Source organism: Zalophus californianus, chromosome 14 (genome assembly GCF_009762305.2).
Source record: "Zalophus californianus isolate mZalCal1 chromosome 14, mZalCal1.pri.v2, whole genome shotgun sequence".
In the NCBI taxonomy this organism is placed as follows: domain Eukaryota; kingdom Metazoa; phylum Chordata; class Mammalia; order Carnivora; family Otariidae; genus Zalophus; species Zalophus californianus.
In genome coordinates, this window is record NC_045608.1 from 26,917,918 (window position 1) to 26,934,278 (window position 16,361).

The 16,361-nt window shown below is 42.2% G+C and overlaps 1 protein-coding gene across 1 annotated transcript in view; it reads left to right on the forward strand.

Moving 5' to 3' along the window:
- Nucleotides 1-16,361, forward strand: part of MAPK1 (mitogen-activated protein kinase 1) — a 112,485-nt gene that overhangs the window by 66,428 nt on the left and 29,696 nt on the right. Inside the window, exon 4 of the mRNA XM_027575328.2 lies at nucleotides 11,138-11,254. Coding sequence (XP_027431129.1) covers nucleotides 11,138-11,254 — 117 coding nt within the window. The remainder of the gene's footprint in view (nucleotides 1-11,137; nucleotides 11,255-16,361) is intronic.

Here is a 16,361-nt window from a genome sequence, read left to right on the forward strand (position 1 = left end):
TCTCTTACATATATGTGTAATTTATGCTTACATATATAAAAGCAGGATCATGTGCATTATGTATAGGTTAAAAAAATCATTTCATTGGTAACCTTTTTCTTCAATAAATTTTATACAAAGAACACTCAGAAAATAGAAAACTTAACCTTAATGACTTTAGTACCTAAGACATTCCCAATAAATAGGAGAACCCTAGATCCTTACAGTCCTCAGAGTTCTCTTAAAAATGGGCGGCATTTGCATACATATATTTCTATTTTAATAGTAGCAGAGCTAAACAAGGAGGGAAATCTAAGGATGGATTAGATATGAAGGGATGTGGATTCATCTAATAAAAATGCAAGAAGACGGGGCACCTGGGTGGCACAGTCTTTGGGCGTCTGCCTTCGGCTCAGGTCATGATCCTGGGGTCCTGAGATCGAGCCCTGCATCGGGCTCCCTGCTCGGCCGGAGGCCTGCTTCTCCCTCTCCCACTCCCCCTGCTTGTGTTCCTGCTCTCGCTATCTCTCTGTCAAATAAATAAAAAAAAATCTTTTTTTTTTTTTAAAGATTTTATTTATTTATTTGTCAGAGAGAGAGAGACAGAAAGCACACAAGCAGGGGGAGTGGTAGGCAGAGGGAGAAGCAGGCTCCCCGCTGAGCAGGGAGCCCGATGTGGGACTCGATCCCAGGACCCCGGGATCATGACCTGAGCCGAAGGCAGACGCTTAACCGACTGAGCCACCCAGGCGTCCCAATAAACAAAATCTTAAAAAAATGCAAGAAGACCTAGATAAATGTAAAGATATCCAATGTCTGGATTGCAAGACTTAATACTGTTTAGAAGGCAGAGCTCCCCCAAATTGATCTACACAGTAAGTGTGATCCCTGACAAAGCTCTAGGTGGCTTTTTTGCAGATATGGACAGACTGGTCCTGAAATGCATATGGAAATTCAAAAGACCCAAAATAGCCAAAATCATCTTATGAAAAAACAAAATTGGAGGACTTATTACACTTCTTGATTTCAAAACTTACTACAAAACTATAGTAATCAAGACACTGATATTGGTATAAGAGTGGGGCATATAGATCAATGAAATAAAATTGGGAGTTAATAAATAAACCTGTATGTTTATGATAACTGATTTTTGGTGAGAGGGCCAAGATCATTCTTTTTAACAAATGATTGAAGTGCTGGGACAACTGGATATACGCTCATACCATGTATAAAAATTAACACAAAACAGATCAAAGACCTAAAAATTTCTTTTTAAGATTTTAATTTGAGGGGCGCCTGGGTGGTTCAGTTGATTAAGCGTCTGCCTTTGGCTCAGGTCATGATCCCAGGTCCTGGGATTGAGCCCAGCAGCATCAGGCTCCCTGCTCAGTGGGGAGCCTGCTTTTCCCTCTCCCTCTGCCACTCTCTCTCCCTCTGCCACTCCCCTTGCTTGTGCTCTCTTGTGCTCTCTCTCTCTCTGTCAAATATATATATATATAAATAAAAGCTTAAAAAATTTTTTTAATTTGAGAGAGCAAGCACATGTGCACGCATGCATGCGTATGAGCCAGGGTAGGGGCAGAAGGGGAGGGAGAGGGACGAGCGGACTCCCTGCTGAGTGTGGAGCCAGTTGCCAGCCAGTCCCAGGACCCTGTGCTGAAGTTGGATGCTGCTTAACCAACTGAGCACCCAGGTGCCCCTAAAGACCTAAATTTAAGAGCTAAACTAGAATAGGCTTCAAAAACCTAGGAGTGAGTCTTCGCAGTCTTGCATTAGACAGATCCTATTAGACATGACACCAAAAGCACAAGCAACTAAAGGGGAAAAAAATTGATTTCATCTCGATTAGGAACCTGTGTTACAGAGTAAACCATCAAGTGAAAAGACAACCCACAAAATGAGAGAAAATATTTGTAAATCATGTATCTGATAAGAGACTTACATGTAGAATATATGAAAAACTCTTATAACTCAACAATAAAAGATAAATAGACCAGTTTAATATTCGGCAAAGGATCTGAATGGACATTTTTCTAAAAAAGTTATGCAAATGGCCAGTAAGTACGTGAAAAATGTTTGGTATCATAAGTCAGGTAATGCAGATCAAAACCACAATGAGATACCAATTTATACATACTAGGATGGCTATAATCAAAAAGTCAGATGATAAGTGTTGGTGAGGAGTTCACTCCTAAGTAAAATGAAAATATGTCCACACAAAAACTAGCATACAAGTAATCTAAAGTAGCATAATAGTCCAAAAGTGGAAACAATTTGAATGCCCATTTGATGATGAATAAATAACATATGGTAGATCCATATAATGGAATAAAAAGGAATGGAGTACTGATACATGCTACAATGTGGATGAACTTCAGAAAATTATTATGTAAGTGAAAGAAGTCAGTCATAAAAGACTACATATTACGTGGTTCTATTTACATGAAATGTCCAGAATAGATAAGTCTGTAGCACAGAAAGTGGGTAAAATAAAATCCTAGGCAGGTAGGATTGGGGAGGAATGGGGACACTGCTAATAGATACAAGATTTCTTCTGTGGTTACAAAAATATTCTAAAATTAGATGGTGGTAATGGTTGTGTACCCTGTGAGTATAATATCAAAACCATTGAATTGTATACCTTAAGTGGGTGAATTATATGGTATGTGAATTATATCTCAAAGCTATTTAAAAAGTGCATTTAGATGTATAGCAGTGATCATTTCTTGGACTTCAGTTTAACAGACATTCTTGTGAGAAGCCCTTAGGGAATACCTGGCAAGGGAGAGGGAGGAATGTCTCCCCCTGCAATCTGAAAACTGATAGATCAGAAGTCTGATAAACGATAGATGATTGTTTATATCTGCTGTAATATAATATCTGCTGTAACTGAGATACTGAAAAGAATAGTATACAAATGCAAAGGAGAGAAGTGGGTTAGTTCTGGCTTTGAGAGGCATCAGGAAGCAGGTGGTGTCCATGCTGGTCCTTTAGAGATGGGCAGGCTTTCAGTAAGGGAGTGGCTGTGTTGGGCAAAGAGTATCATAGTAGGCAAAAGGAACAACAGAAAGGGAAGTAAGTTAAGGGATTAGTGCATAAACACTGAGGCCTGCTTTGTGTGGCTGCAGCTTTGGATGAGTAATAGGAAGTCATTGATGCTAAGCTGGAGCTGTTGGTTGGAGGTAGATCTTGGAGAACTTTCTGGAACTGTCTAAAAAAAAGCAATGGGTTCTGTCACCAGGTGGTCGGTCAGCTTAGTCACTATCATTGAGTGTCTGAAACGGTGACCAACATTCTGTGAGATGTGGTAAAGGGTAGCTTCCTACATTAGATACAGTTCGGTTGGATTCTGTCACCTCTTGGGATCCTACAAAGTTAGATTCATGTCTTTTATGGGGCGTAACCAGATCCTTTCCCATGGATCTGCAACTGAAAGCCAGGTGGGCACAAAAGGAATGAAGCTGTTGGTAGGAATGGTCACACTTCATTGACTGTTAGTGATTTTCTTGAAAAATTACGGTATTTTTATGTCTCCTAGTTCTTTTTTCTTTCTATTTCTTACCACAACTCTGTTATGATAGATTGCTTTTGTTTGTTTTTAGAGAAACATTCTCAATCAGTATTTTCAGTATGTAATATTTTTGGGAAAAGTTGACTCCTAACTTCTGTTTGAAAATGCTCATCCTTAAGAAGAAAACAAACAGAACCAGACTACTTTGTTGTCTGTTCACTATTTGTGAGTTTGTCTTTACCTAGGGCCATTTTATTCATACTCACCAAAATTTACACCCACGTTGATAGATCTGTGTTGTTGGCCATCTGTACAATCCATGTATTGTTTTCAAAACCCAGTATAACACAGAGATCCAGAAACACAATAGGATAATTTAGATATTTACAGTGGTACAATTCACCCACATTTTGAAATGTACATATGGGGTGTGCATCATTTACATGGGCATAAATATTCAGGAGAGAATCTCATTGTAATGATGAGTATGGTATGTCATCTCTGATTTGTCATGGTGAGCACGTCCCAAAGGTGGGTCAGGATACAGTGGCAGTTTAGTTGCATATATGCGGGTTGAGAGAGCACCAGTGAGGAAAAGGGTCTTTCTTGCTTGAGCCCTGAAATCACTGTATATCCATCACATCCTCAGTACCCTGGGGTGACCATGGTACCTGTACTACAGGCCCCCGTGCCTAGAAAGTTTGTAACCGGTGATCTTACCTCTTGTTATTTAGGGTTTTTTGAATTTTCAAGTAGATAGTCATGTCATTTCTTCCTTTTTCCATGGCTTTTTTTTTTTTTTAAGATTTTATTTATTCATTTGAGACACAGAGATAGAGAGAGAGAGGGAGAGAGCATGAGCAGGGAGAGAGGCAGAGGGAGAGGGAGAGGGAGAAGCAGGCCTCCTGCTGAGCCAGGAACCTGATGTGGGACTCAATCCCAGGACCCTGGGATCATGACCTGAGCCGAAGGCAGCCGCTTAACCGACTGAGCCACCCAGGCGCCCCTTCCATGGCTTCTCTTACTAAAGTATTTATTTCTCTTGAGCCCTTGGGATATCAGCTGTTATTAATGTCTTTAGACTGTTAACTTTTGACTTTCGTACTAGTCAAGGCCAACAGCAGTAAGATTTCTTTCTCACTTCCATAAACATGCTTTGCACTTGTTATTTGAAGCCCTGAGATAAGTAGATGTTGACCTCTTAGAACCCCTCTGGGAGCCTCTCTTGTAGACTCCTATTTTATTTCTCAGGGCCACAGAAACACAAGGATTATAGATCCTATTTGGAGATTCTGCTAGCATATTTCTAGTGGAACTACCAGGGGAATGAGGTCTCTAGCCCTCTGTGTCCTTGATGCTTGCTAGACAGAGCCCACAGAAATCCCAACTGGAGTCCCAGGGTGCTAGGATCACAGTGTTAATTAGTTCGGGTTATGCCTGGGAAGGACTCTGGAAGATAGGAAATGAAACCTGTCTTTGCTGGAAGTCAGTTTATGTTTCTTATACCATATGCTACTTGTCCATACCTTCCTTTGTATGGAATTATAATGAATATTTTTTTTATTTTGTAGCCTTCACAGTTTTTAGTCATTGCCATGTAAATATGGCTAGCCTTCAATGTTGTGGTGTGTTTTTTTTTTTTAAGATTGTATTTATTTATTTGACAGACATAGCGAGAGAGGGATCACAAGCAGGGGGAGTGGGAGAGGGAGAAGCAGGCCTCCCGCTGAGCAGGGAGCCCGATGCGGGGCTCGATCCCAGGACCCTGGGATCATGACCTGAGCCGAAGGCAGACGCTTAATGACTGAGCCACCCAGGTGCCCCTTTTTTTGTCTGTTTTTTTAAATCATACGAGCTTTTCATTGATGACTGTGAATGGAGTTGTGAAATCTTTTAGAGGTCTAAACCCCACATATCTCTCTTTATTTTTTAAATTGTAACCAATAACTTTTGAGAACCTGCTTTTTCTGTGTCCTGTACTAGGCATGGGGGATACAAGTAATAAAATAAGGTAGCCCTTATACCGACTCACTGTTCTGAAAATCAGTCGCTAAAGGAAAGGGATGAAACGTTTTTCCTGTCTTTCCAATAGGATTTGTGCATCAGCGTAAATAGCTCCAGTTGATGAACAATGGCTCTTTAAAAAGAATGCCAGCTAGTTAATGCAGAACAAATAACAAAACTAGAAAAATCACCATTTTGTAACTTCCAATGAAATAATTGGTTTATACAGTATAATTCGTGGATCCTCTGCTCACTTTGCTCAGACTCTCAGACCCTACGTGGGCTGCTGCTGCCTCCCCACATGAATTCCCTCTTCATCTCACACCTAGACCATGCCGTGATCCTGGAGTTCCCTCTTACCTCTGCTTGGGTGCATCATACCCCCGTGGGCCACTGCGGTTCTCCCAACCCCACAGAGATCCTTATGTCACATGACCTCCCCCTTAAGGGCTTTTGGACTGGATTTCCTGCAGGGAGAGGATGAGGAAGAACAACTGCACATTTAGGTTTTTTTTTTTTAAAGATTTTTATTTATCTATATGAGAGAGAGAGAATGAGAGAGAGCACGAGAGGGAAGAGGGTCAGAGGGAGAAATAGACTCCCTGCTGAGCAGGGAGCCCGATGTGGGACTCGATCCCGGGACTCCAGGATCACGACCTGAGCCGAAGGCAGTCGCTTAACCAACTCAGCCACTCAGGTGCCCCCATTTAGTTTTAATCTTAAAGAAATAGCTATATTGCAGCATTCAGCATGAGAGGTTATATTGTCCTTCCTAGTGAAGGAATACTAGGAATTCCAGTTACTAATTTTTCCTTCCTCAATATTGCCACTTTGGTGTAATTTTACTAATGTTGTTTAACATAAGATTTTAACCCTGGTAACTGTACCCTGATTTTTATTTATTTATTTTTTTTTTCAAGATTTATTTATTATTTATTTTTGAGAGAGTGAGAATGAGAGAGAGAGAAGAGTACATGAGAGTGGGGAGGGTTAGAGGGAGAAGCAGGCCCCTCGCTGAGCAGGGAGCCCGATGTGGGACTCGATCCCGGGACTCCAGGATCATGACCTGAGCCGAAGGCAGTTGCCCAACCAACTGAGCCACCCAGGCGCCCCTGATTTTTATTTTTTAAAAGATTATCAGTAATTCAGATATTGTGAAAAATGATCACCACTAGAGTCTGTGCCAATTAATCCACCCCAGTTGTTGTGCTTCCTATAAACATATAAAGTAAGTCATTTATTGACCAAACATCAAGTGTCCACCATGTATGTGACATTTAGGAATAACAGATCAGTCAAGTGCTGCCTTTTTCTAGGGAGTTGATTCTCTTTTAGCTGGGGAGATAGGCATATGCACAGCTAACTATCAGGGATTGTGGGATGTATTTCTACCCCATTATATTATTATTATTATTAGATATTATTAGATATATTTCTTATATGTGTCTAACAAAGTATTAGAGGAGTTTAGGGGCACCTGGGTGGCTCAGTCGTTAAGCGTCTGCCTTCGGCTCAGGTCATGATCCAGGGTCCTGGGATTGAGCCCTGCATTGGGCTCCCTGCTCAGCAGGAAGCCTGCTTCTCCCTCTCCCACTCCCCCCTGCTTGTGTTCCCTCTCTCACTGTGTCTCTCTGTCAAATAAATAAATAAATAAAATCTTAAAAAAAAAAAAAGTATTGGAGTTTAGAAAAGTGAGCAGTCAGTTCTTGGGGGGGGTGTTTGATTCTGGGAAACTTCTCAGAAAGGGTAACTTTCAAGCTGGGTTTAGGGTAAGGGAATGGCATGGATAGGGCACTCAGTGGAGAGGTCATTGCACAGTTAGGTCATAAAAGCAGGTATAGTGTGGAGTCAGTAGGAGCAGATGTGGGCAGAGAAGATGGTGGGAGAGAAGAGATCAGGAAGGTAGTTTGGTGGCACCATGTGAATGGTCTTGAAGGTTACACTTAAGTAATTTGGGTTTCAGGGCATGTGGGTGGTTCAGTTGGTTAAGCATCTGATTTTTGAGACAGAAAGGTGACTTATATTTTAGAAACAACGTTTAGGCAGGAATTTAGAGGATGAATTAGCTTGCAGGTGGGTAACCAAGCTAGTCTCCCTAATTCCAGACAAACTAAACTGAATCTCAATTAAGGCCATGGCAGTTGAGATGTGGAAGCAGTCAATTCAAGAGCTGTTTTAGGAGGTTTCAGGTCTAGTTGCCACCTCTGCCCCTCACATTTGCTCAGCTAGATATTTTAGGGCCTTGCTCTGGCTTTCCCCAGGTCTTTCTGTGGTTGGCATATTTTCTTCAGTGGCTCAGTATCACTTCAGTGGGGCCTCCTCGGAGAGTGCCTGTCTCAGCACAAGCACTGTGTCCACTACCACTGTATTAAGCTGTTTCTTGCTCTGTAACAAATCACCTGAAAAGGTAGTGGTCTGAAATAAGAATAATCATGTATTAGCTCATAGTTTCTGTGGGTCAGGAATTTAGTCAAGGGGTAGCAGTGATGACGGGTTTCTGCTCTTATGTCTGGATCTCAGCTAGAAGATGCAAAGGTAGGGGCTGGTATCCTCTTGTGTACCTGGCAGTTGATACTGGCTGTCACCTGGAACACCCACGTATAGCCCACGTGTCGGTTTCCTCCTGAGGTGGGCAGAGGGTTCCAGGTACCCCAGTAGAGAGAGAGCCAGGTGGAAGTCATGTTGCATTTTATGATGTAACCTCTGAAGTCACATAGTATCGCTTCTGCTATGTTCTCTTAGTTCAAGCTGTTATAAAGGTTTGCCCAGATTCAAGAGGAGGGAAGATAGATCCTACCCTCTTGATACAAGTTCAAAGACCTTAAAAGAAGAGCATGGAGGATTGGGTTATAATGATGTGTCCCTTTTTAGAAAATAAATCTGCCATAGTTATTCGACTTATCCTACGTCTTTGTAGTTATTTAGGAATCTAACCACCCCATCTAAAACAGCTTCCATTTCTTTGTCCACACTCCGAGAGGAGCATGGAAACATCAGCTTCAATACATGGCCTCCCTCATATGTGAATTTCTTATATCTGGCTCTCTAAATCTATCTGGGACTTATTTTTTTATTCAGCTAGCCCATGAAAAGCTGTGTATCAAGTCTGGACCCATCCAGTCTCTGTCATACCAGGCATGGGGGCGATGAAGGATCTTTGGCCATGGTCTGGGGTTTGTGATGGTTTTGCTCTGCTGACAAGATGCAGTATTTCTTCTCTGTACAATTCAAAATGTGGCTTTTAGGTGTCCATTTATACAACAGAGGGCGGACTGAATGGTAAACTTTGGTTGAATTTGAATCAGATGAAGTGTTAGCCCTAAAAAGAGAAACTATGTGTCACAGATATATTGAAGAGTTCAAGCCACAGAATTAAAATGAATTGGTGGTAGGGCAACGTGGCAGGTGATAGCTCGGAATGGCTTAGAGGACTTGCCTCCAGATGTAAGAAGAAATCATCAATAGTTGTTTCTCTGAGTTGGAAGTCATGCCAAAGAGGACTATGTTGCATGAGCCTCCTGGGCATGATTACTAGGAAGCCTTCCTGCAGTTGGTGTCACTGGAATTGGTAGAAAGGGCTTGAAAGAAACAAACAGGGTGCCAGGTACATTGAAAACCTCAAGATCAGCCAGGCCAAAGTTAGAACTTACTGTGATCCCGCATAAAAGGTTATGGTCATACATCAACCAGGTCCTCTGACAGGCCCGTAACTTTTGGGAGTGTAATGGCATCAGCAAGCAAGCCAGCTTTGAAAGGTGATGGTGGTGCTTATGGTGGAAGTTAACAGACCGAAGTTAGGGGAGTACAGTGGCCAGAGTTAGCATCAGAGCTACGGAGCAGGACCCAGGGTTTCCTCACCAGGTGACTCAGTACACATAGAAAATGGCCTTTGATAGAGTAAGTGGCAAGCAGATATGACATTTGCTTCTTTTGAAGACGCAGTAAGTTGGTGGGAATTGTGCAGCCACAAATACATAACTCTTCCTGATGAGTGGTATAGTTGAAATCTGTTGCAGGACCTGTGGGATCAGAGGCACTATATGGTGATGTCGGTGTCCAAGGCTAGAGGAAGACATTTGTGAGGTGGATGGGAGCTTTCTGAAGTTGAGTTGAGACACCCACCTCTGGGGTATTTAAGCGAAGATCGATGTCCATTTAAGTCCTATGAATATCTCTTAAGCGTGTCCTTTTCTTGTCTCCATTTTTATGGCCTGAGCCCAGGCTCTTACCATTTCTTAACTGAATTAGAGCAGTAAGGCTCCAAAACAGTCTGTTTTCCAGGCTGCTTTGTCCTATACTCTGGCCTGTCTTTATTAACATGTCTCTCTCTTTCTCAAGTTAGTTCTCCAGATGCTAAGGAATTAAAATATCCTCCAATTGTATGAGTCTAAGTACAGTTGACCCTTGAACAACACAGGGATATGGGGCACCAACACCCGCCCCCCACACACACACAATAAAAAATCTGCATATAACTGACTCCTCCCAAGTTTAATAGCCTTCTATTGACCAGGAACTTTAACCAACAACATCAAGTCAATTAACATATTTTGTATGTCATACGTATTATACACTGTATTCCTGCAATAGTACCTAATTTAATTTTTTGGGTATTTCTAGGCTACACAGTTCATCTGTGAGTTTTTTCAGATTGTTGCAAATCTCCAAAAAGTTTTCCAGTATATTTATTGGAGAAAAAGTAATGTGTGAGCAGACTTGCATAGTTTAAACCCATATTCTTCAAGAGTCAACTGTATATTATAGTTAAATTTTATATGTGTTGGAGTCTGGAGTAGCACCAAACTATTGGATAGCCAGCGGGTACTTTTGTGAGTCAGGAGAAATTAGAAGCTGGATATTTACCTAAAAAAAAATCATCTTCAGGGCACCTGAGTGGCCCAGTCAGTTGGGTGTCTGCCTTTGGCTCGGGTCATGATCCCAGGGTCCTGGGATAGAGCCCTGCATTGGGCTCCCTGCTTAGTGGAGAGCCTGCTTCTCCCTCTTCCTCTGCTGTTCCACCTGCTTGTGCGCTCTCTCTGTCTCTGTTAAATAAATGAAACCTTAAAAAATAAACTCATCTTCAGTGTATGAAACCTCTTGTAAGGCTTTGGGAGTGGATTTGACTACATGGAAGAGAAGGAGGTGGGAAGAATCTTTGGAGGTACCTGCATTTGTGGAACAGGTGGAAGAATGGCAGGAAGTGAAATCTGGAGGAACGAGGCAAGTGCAGGTCAAGGAGCGGATCTAGCAGTGTTAATCGTCAAGGGGCCGGCAGGAGTCGGCCCAAGAAATGACCCTGGGCAGTTTCTGGTGACTTTATTTTTACCCAGAACAGTTTTTGTCAAGTTACCTAGGCAAGATTTCTGTGGGATAAGTAGATAATGAAAGATGAGGCTGCCTCTTAACAGGCTCCTCCAGCCTGTTCCTCGTCTCCAGCCTGTTGGATGGTCATCACGGCCTTCCAGGTGGTTGTAAGGATTATATAAGAATGAGTATATAGAATTCCCAGCGAAGCTTCTGCCACATAGTAATGGCAGCAACTGCTCATCATCATCATTATTGCTATTATCTTTTTTATTTTTAGGATGTTTTGAGATTAATTTTATTAGAGTCTCTAAGGTGTCCCATTTTTTTCTCTCTTAGATCTGTGACTTTGGCTTGGCCCGCGTTGCAGATCCGGACCATGATCACACAGGATTCCTGACGGAGTATGTAGCCACACGTTGGTACAGGGCTCCGGAAATTATGTTGAATTCCAAGGTAAGGATCAGAGGTTTGCATAAAAAAAACAAGAAGCAAAAGAACTTTGGATGTGTGTTGCAGTAAGCCTCCCTCTCAGTAAGCCTGTGTCTACTAGGTTGAGGCTTGACCTGTCCGGCCAGAACCAAGCTGTTGTCTTAATCTCCAGTTCAGCATCGACCTTCTGGGCCCTGGGATCTGGCCTCTCTACCTCTGCCAGAGTAGTGCTGATGTGTTGTAGAGCTGGGGGGCGTGCCTGTCTTGTCGCTGTTAACAATACATTGTCTGTGTCCTAGTCCTTGGTCAACTTCCCTGAAGTCCTACCTATGGCAGCTCTTACACCTGCTGCTGCCACAGCTGAGTGCCCGCTGGGTAGGTTAGAGGTTATCTGATAGTGCATATTTTTTCTGAAGGTGGACCAGCGCTGTTACAAAGGTCAGATTTATCTGGTAGTGAAGAATGTCTCTTCAGCAAAATTACACCGTAGTTTGAAGAAAACGTAGGTGTGACAATAAAAAATAAAAAATAAAAAAACGTAGGTGTGGAAAGAATAGGAACTACTATGGATTCTTTCAAAATTATATGGTAGTCCTGCTTCCAAATGCACCTCTACATCTCAGAGTGGCTGTGGAGAGTACATACAGGTGGGAGGCAAACATTTCTAACAATATCTGTGTCTTGGTTGTAAGAAATGATTGAATAAATTTATAAAAGCAAGAAAAAGTGAAGTATGACATCTTTGTTAGGTTTATGAGCCAGGTGGCAATCATTGAGGACTGCTGTGGAGATTGAGATTCAGTATTTTTAATATATCATTTGCAAATAGTATTGAATGAAGTGCCAGATTTAAGAAAGTAAGTGGACCCAATATACTTCTATATCTAGTATCTCAAAATTAGGAGATTTTGAACTTAATTCCATCTCTTGGTTTGCAAACTACCCCCAGTACTAGGTGGGCAAAGAAAACCTGAAGAGGAAGACCACTCCAGATTGGTAGTGGCAGTCTTAATATGTAAGGGAACTTATTACAAGGCTTGTCTTGGGCAGTCACAAGGTAAGTCTTGGTACTCATCTGCCAAGCCTTAAAAGTTTATATAGAAGCCTTAACTGGGCTCAGTCACATATACTGCCCAGGTGGTCACAAAAACATCTATTCTTTCAAGGCTACATCCTTGAAAATGGCTCCTGCTGCGGGAACGCTGGGCAGAGCACATATTCCACGGATAGAGGAGGGGGTGAGGAGCTTCCTATTGCCGGGGTCCAGCTCAAGGATCAGCTGGGAGTCATGGCGTTATGATGACCTTCTTCAACACCATCTGTTGTTAATGTAATGTTAAGATACCTGAAGAAAAGCAATAAAAGTAGGCATTGGGCCTTGTGTCTCAGATCTAGGAACCAGAAATCGACCCAAGAAGCTTTAAGGGAATTCGTGAGCCCATGGGCTTCACTCTCTTCCTCCATCCTTTATAAATAGAAGGGCTTGAGATAAACACTAAGTTGCTTTGTGAGGAAATGGAATTTGTTTAAAGCAGTTAGTTATTCTTGATATACATTTGTTCAGTTTAGTTATAAAAGAATTGCATTAAAATAAATTCCATTATAAAGAAGGATGTAGTATAACAGATGTTTCAAAGAAGAAAATGCCATGTTGATTCTCATAATTCTGTATTACACATAATCCCAAATAGTAGGTTCTTTCTTTGGACTGGCCATGTGACAGCCATTCCAAACCAGAAGCATTTGCGTGTGTGTGTGTGTGTGCGCACGCTGTGCCTGCCAGTTGTAAAGGAGAGCTGACAGTGTGCTTTTTATCCTGGTTCCTTGGTGGCCCTGCAGCCTCCATCCCGACTTGAGATGACTCCACTGTCTTCACCCTCTGGAGGGGAAATAACCAAACAGGATGGCCTCTGTCTTCTACAAGGTGCCCAGCACTTCCTGCTTGTAGAGTTAACTGTAATAACTGAGTGCGAATTCTTTTTATTTACAGCACCTCTAGCCTGAAAATGTTACTTGTAGGACCATATTCATTTTTTTCTTTTTATTAATTTAGAACATTTTCAAACCCCTAAAGAATTGAGAGTACAGTGAACGCCCTTACACCCTTTCCCTGGGTTTACCAGCTGTTAACACCTTACTACTCCTTCCCTGGCTATCTCTGCCTGCCTCTCTGCCTTCTTCTCTCTTCCCTTTGGTCAAACCTTCTGACACTTCACCAACATAAACTAAGACTTGACTTCTAGACCCTTTGGGCCGTACTAATACTCATTAAAGGCAGAGGGTGTTCTTTCCCCACAGCCCTAGTACCCTTAGCACACTGAGACAATCAGCATTAACTTCGTGACATCCCAGTCATCCCACCCAAAAGTATTTTACAGCTGTTTCTGTTTTATTTTCAGTCTGTGATCTAATTCATGTTTCATGCATTGTGCTCACTCTAGAATAGTCCTCCCGCCCTTCCTGTCTTCTTCATGACATTGAATACTTTGCAGAGTACAGATTGGTTCCTTATGATTAGATTTAGGTCACATTTTTCTGGCAAGAACCCCATGGATTCTTGGAACTCATGTATATGGAGCTCCTGTTTCCCAGCAGTCTTACCCTGCTGGTTTACCCCTTGATGACCCCTTGCCTCTATCATTATATTGGGGGTTGCAAAATGGTGATTTTCCAGTCGTATTCTTTCTACGTTAATTCACTGCCATTCTTATATGAAGAGCTTTCCATTTTTTTCTTTCTCTTCCTGTCTCCCACTTTTTTTTTTTTTTTAAAGATTTAGTCATTTTAGAGAAAGAGTGTGCACAAGAAGGGGGTTGGGCAGAGGGAGAGAGGAAGCCGACTCACCACTGAGTGGGGAGCCCAATGCAGGGCTTAATCTCATGACCCCGAGATCACAACCTGAGACAAAACCAGGAGTCCGACACTTAACCGACTGCACCACCCAGGCGCCCCTCCCACCTTTGTTTTTAAAAACATTATTAGGGACTCGTGAAATACGTGCTGTCCATTATCATGTTTTTATTTTTATACTCATGTTGTCCCCATTTTGGCTAGAGTGCTGTGTGTGTATTTGTAACATTTTCATAGACTTTTCAGCTTGCAAGAAAAGTATAAGGCAGTGGTTCTCAAATATTTGAGCCCCAACATTCCTTCACTCTCTTAAAAAGTATCAAAGAGGGGCACCTGGGTGGCTCAGTCGTTAAGCATCTGCCTTCAGCTCAGGTCATGGTCTCAGGGTCCTGGGATCAAGTCCCACATCGGTCTCCCTGCCTGGGGGGAAGCCTGTTTCTCCCTCTCCCACTACCCCCTGCTTGTGTTCCCTCTCTTACTGTCTCTCTCTGTCAAATAAATAAATAAAATCTTAAAAAAAAAAAAAAGTATCAAAGATTAGGGGTTCCTGGGTGGCTCAGTAGGTTAAGCGTCTGACTCTTGGTTTCAGCTCAGGTCATGATCCTGAGGGTCGTGGGATCAAGCCCCGTATCGGGCTCTGCACTCAGCGTGGAGTCTGCTTGGGACTCTGTCCCTCTGCCCCTCCTCCCTGCTCGCTTACACACGCTTTCTCTAAGATAAAAAAATATATCTTAAAAAAAAAAAGTATCGGGCGCCTGGGTGGCTCAGTCGTTAAGCGTCTGCCTTCGGCTCAGGTCATGATCTCAGGGTCCTGGGATCGAGCCCCACATCGGGCTCCCTGCTCGGCGGGAAGCCTGCTTCTCCCTCTCCCACTCCCCCTGCTTGTGTTCCCTCTCTCGCTGTCTCTCTCTCTGTCAAATAAATAAATAAAATCTTTTAAAAAAAAAAAAAGTATTAAAGACCCTAAGCAAGATTGTTTATGTGGGGTTATATCCATCAGTATTTACTATATGGAAATTAACACTGAAATTTTTACAAAGTTTTAATATCTAAATAATAGTAATAAAGGTACTGCTTGTTAACACAAGTATTTTTCATAAAAAAGTATGTTTACTTTCCACAACAAAAACATTTTAGTTAGAAGAGTGACATTGTTTTCATTTTTCAAATTTCATGGAGTCTAATAGACTGTTGCTGGACTCTTTCCCAGTTCTGCACTCCGTCTGTCCAGTAGGTTGTTTGGGTTTAAATCCGTGAAGAAGAGTCTTCACATAGATACGTAATTGGGAAAGGGAGTATGTTAGTAGTCTTTACAGCTACTTGTGACTTTTCCTTTTTAATATTACAGTGAAGCTCAACAAAATGAAAGGTTCATTGTGGAATCTGAAACCATGCCACTGAACTTTTTGTACAGTCTTATTAAAACCCACTGGTCTACCTCACATTCACTGATGCTTGGTTTTATAATATTTAGCATTTGGAAAATACTGGTTCACGGAGTTAAGCAGATCTTCCAGATATTGTTATATTTCCTGTACAGTATCGTCACATGTTGTGTAGCCTCTGGAAAAATCTCTTGTGCGCTTGTGAGAGAATGAATGAAAAGGAAAACACCTTAGTAGTACAAAAGTAGTGTCACCCCTCAGATCCTTAGAGGGAAGCCACGGGGCTCTGGACCACCTGGAAGAACTGCTGGCTAGAACTTCACCTCAGATTCAGACTCACCAGTTCTTTATCCTTTGTCTTGTTTGTTGTATCATTCTCTCTGTATACATGTGTAGATTTTTTTCCCACTGAATCATGTGAGAGTAAATTGTAGTTGTGCCCCTTTACCCCTAAGCATTTCAGCATGTATTTCTTTAGAACAGTGTTTCTCATGTTCCTGAGGACATCTGGCAGTGTTTGGAGACATATTCGGTTGTCACAACGGGGAGAGGAATGCTACCTACTGGCATCAAGTAGTTAACAGGTCGGGCGCCTGGGTGGCTCCGTTGGTTAAGCGACTGCCTTCGGCTCAGGTCATGATCCTAGAGTCCCGGGATCGAGTCCCACATCAGGCTCCCTGCTCAGCAGGGAGTCTGCTTCTCCCTTTGACCCTCTTCCCTCTCGTGCTTTCTATCTCTCATTCTCTCTCTCTCAAATAAATAAATAAAATCTTCAAAAAAAAAAGTAGTTACAGGTCAGAGATGATGTTAAACGTCCTACGGCACACAGGATGGCCCTCAGAGCAAAGGCTTATCCAGCCCAAAATGTCAGCAGTGCCAAGGTTGAGAAACCCTGC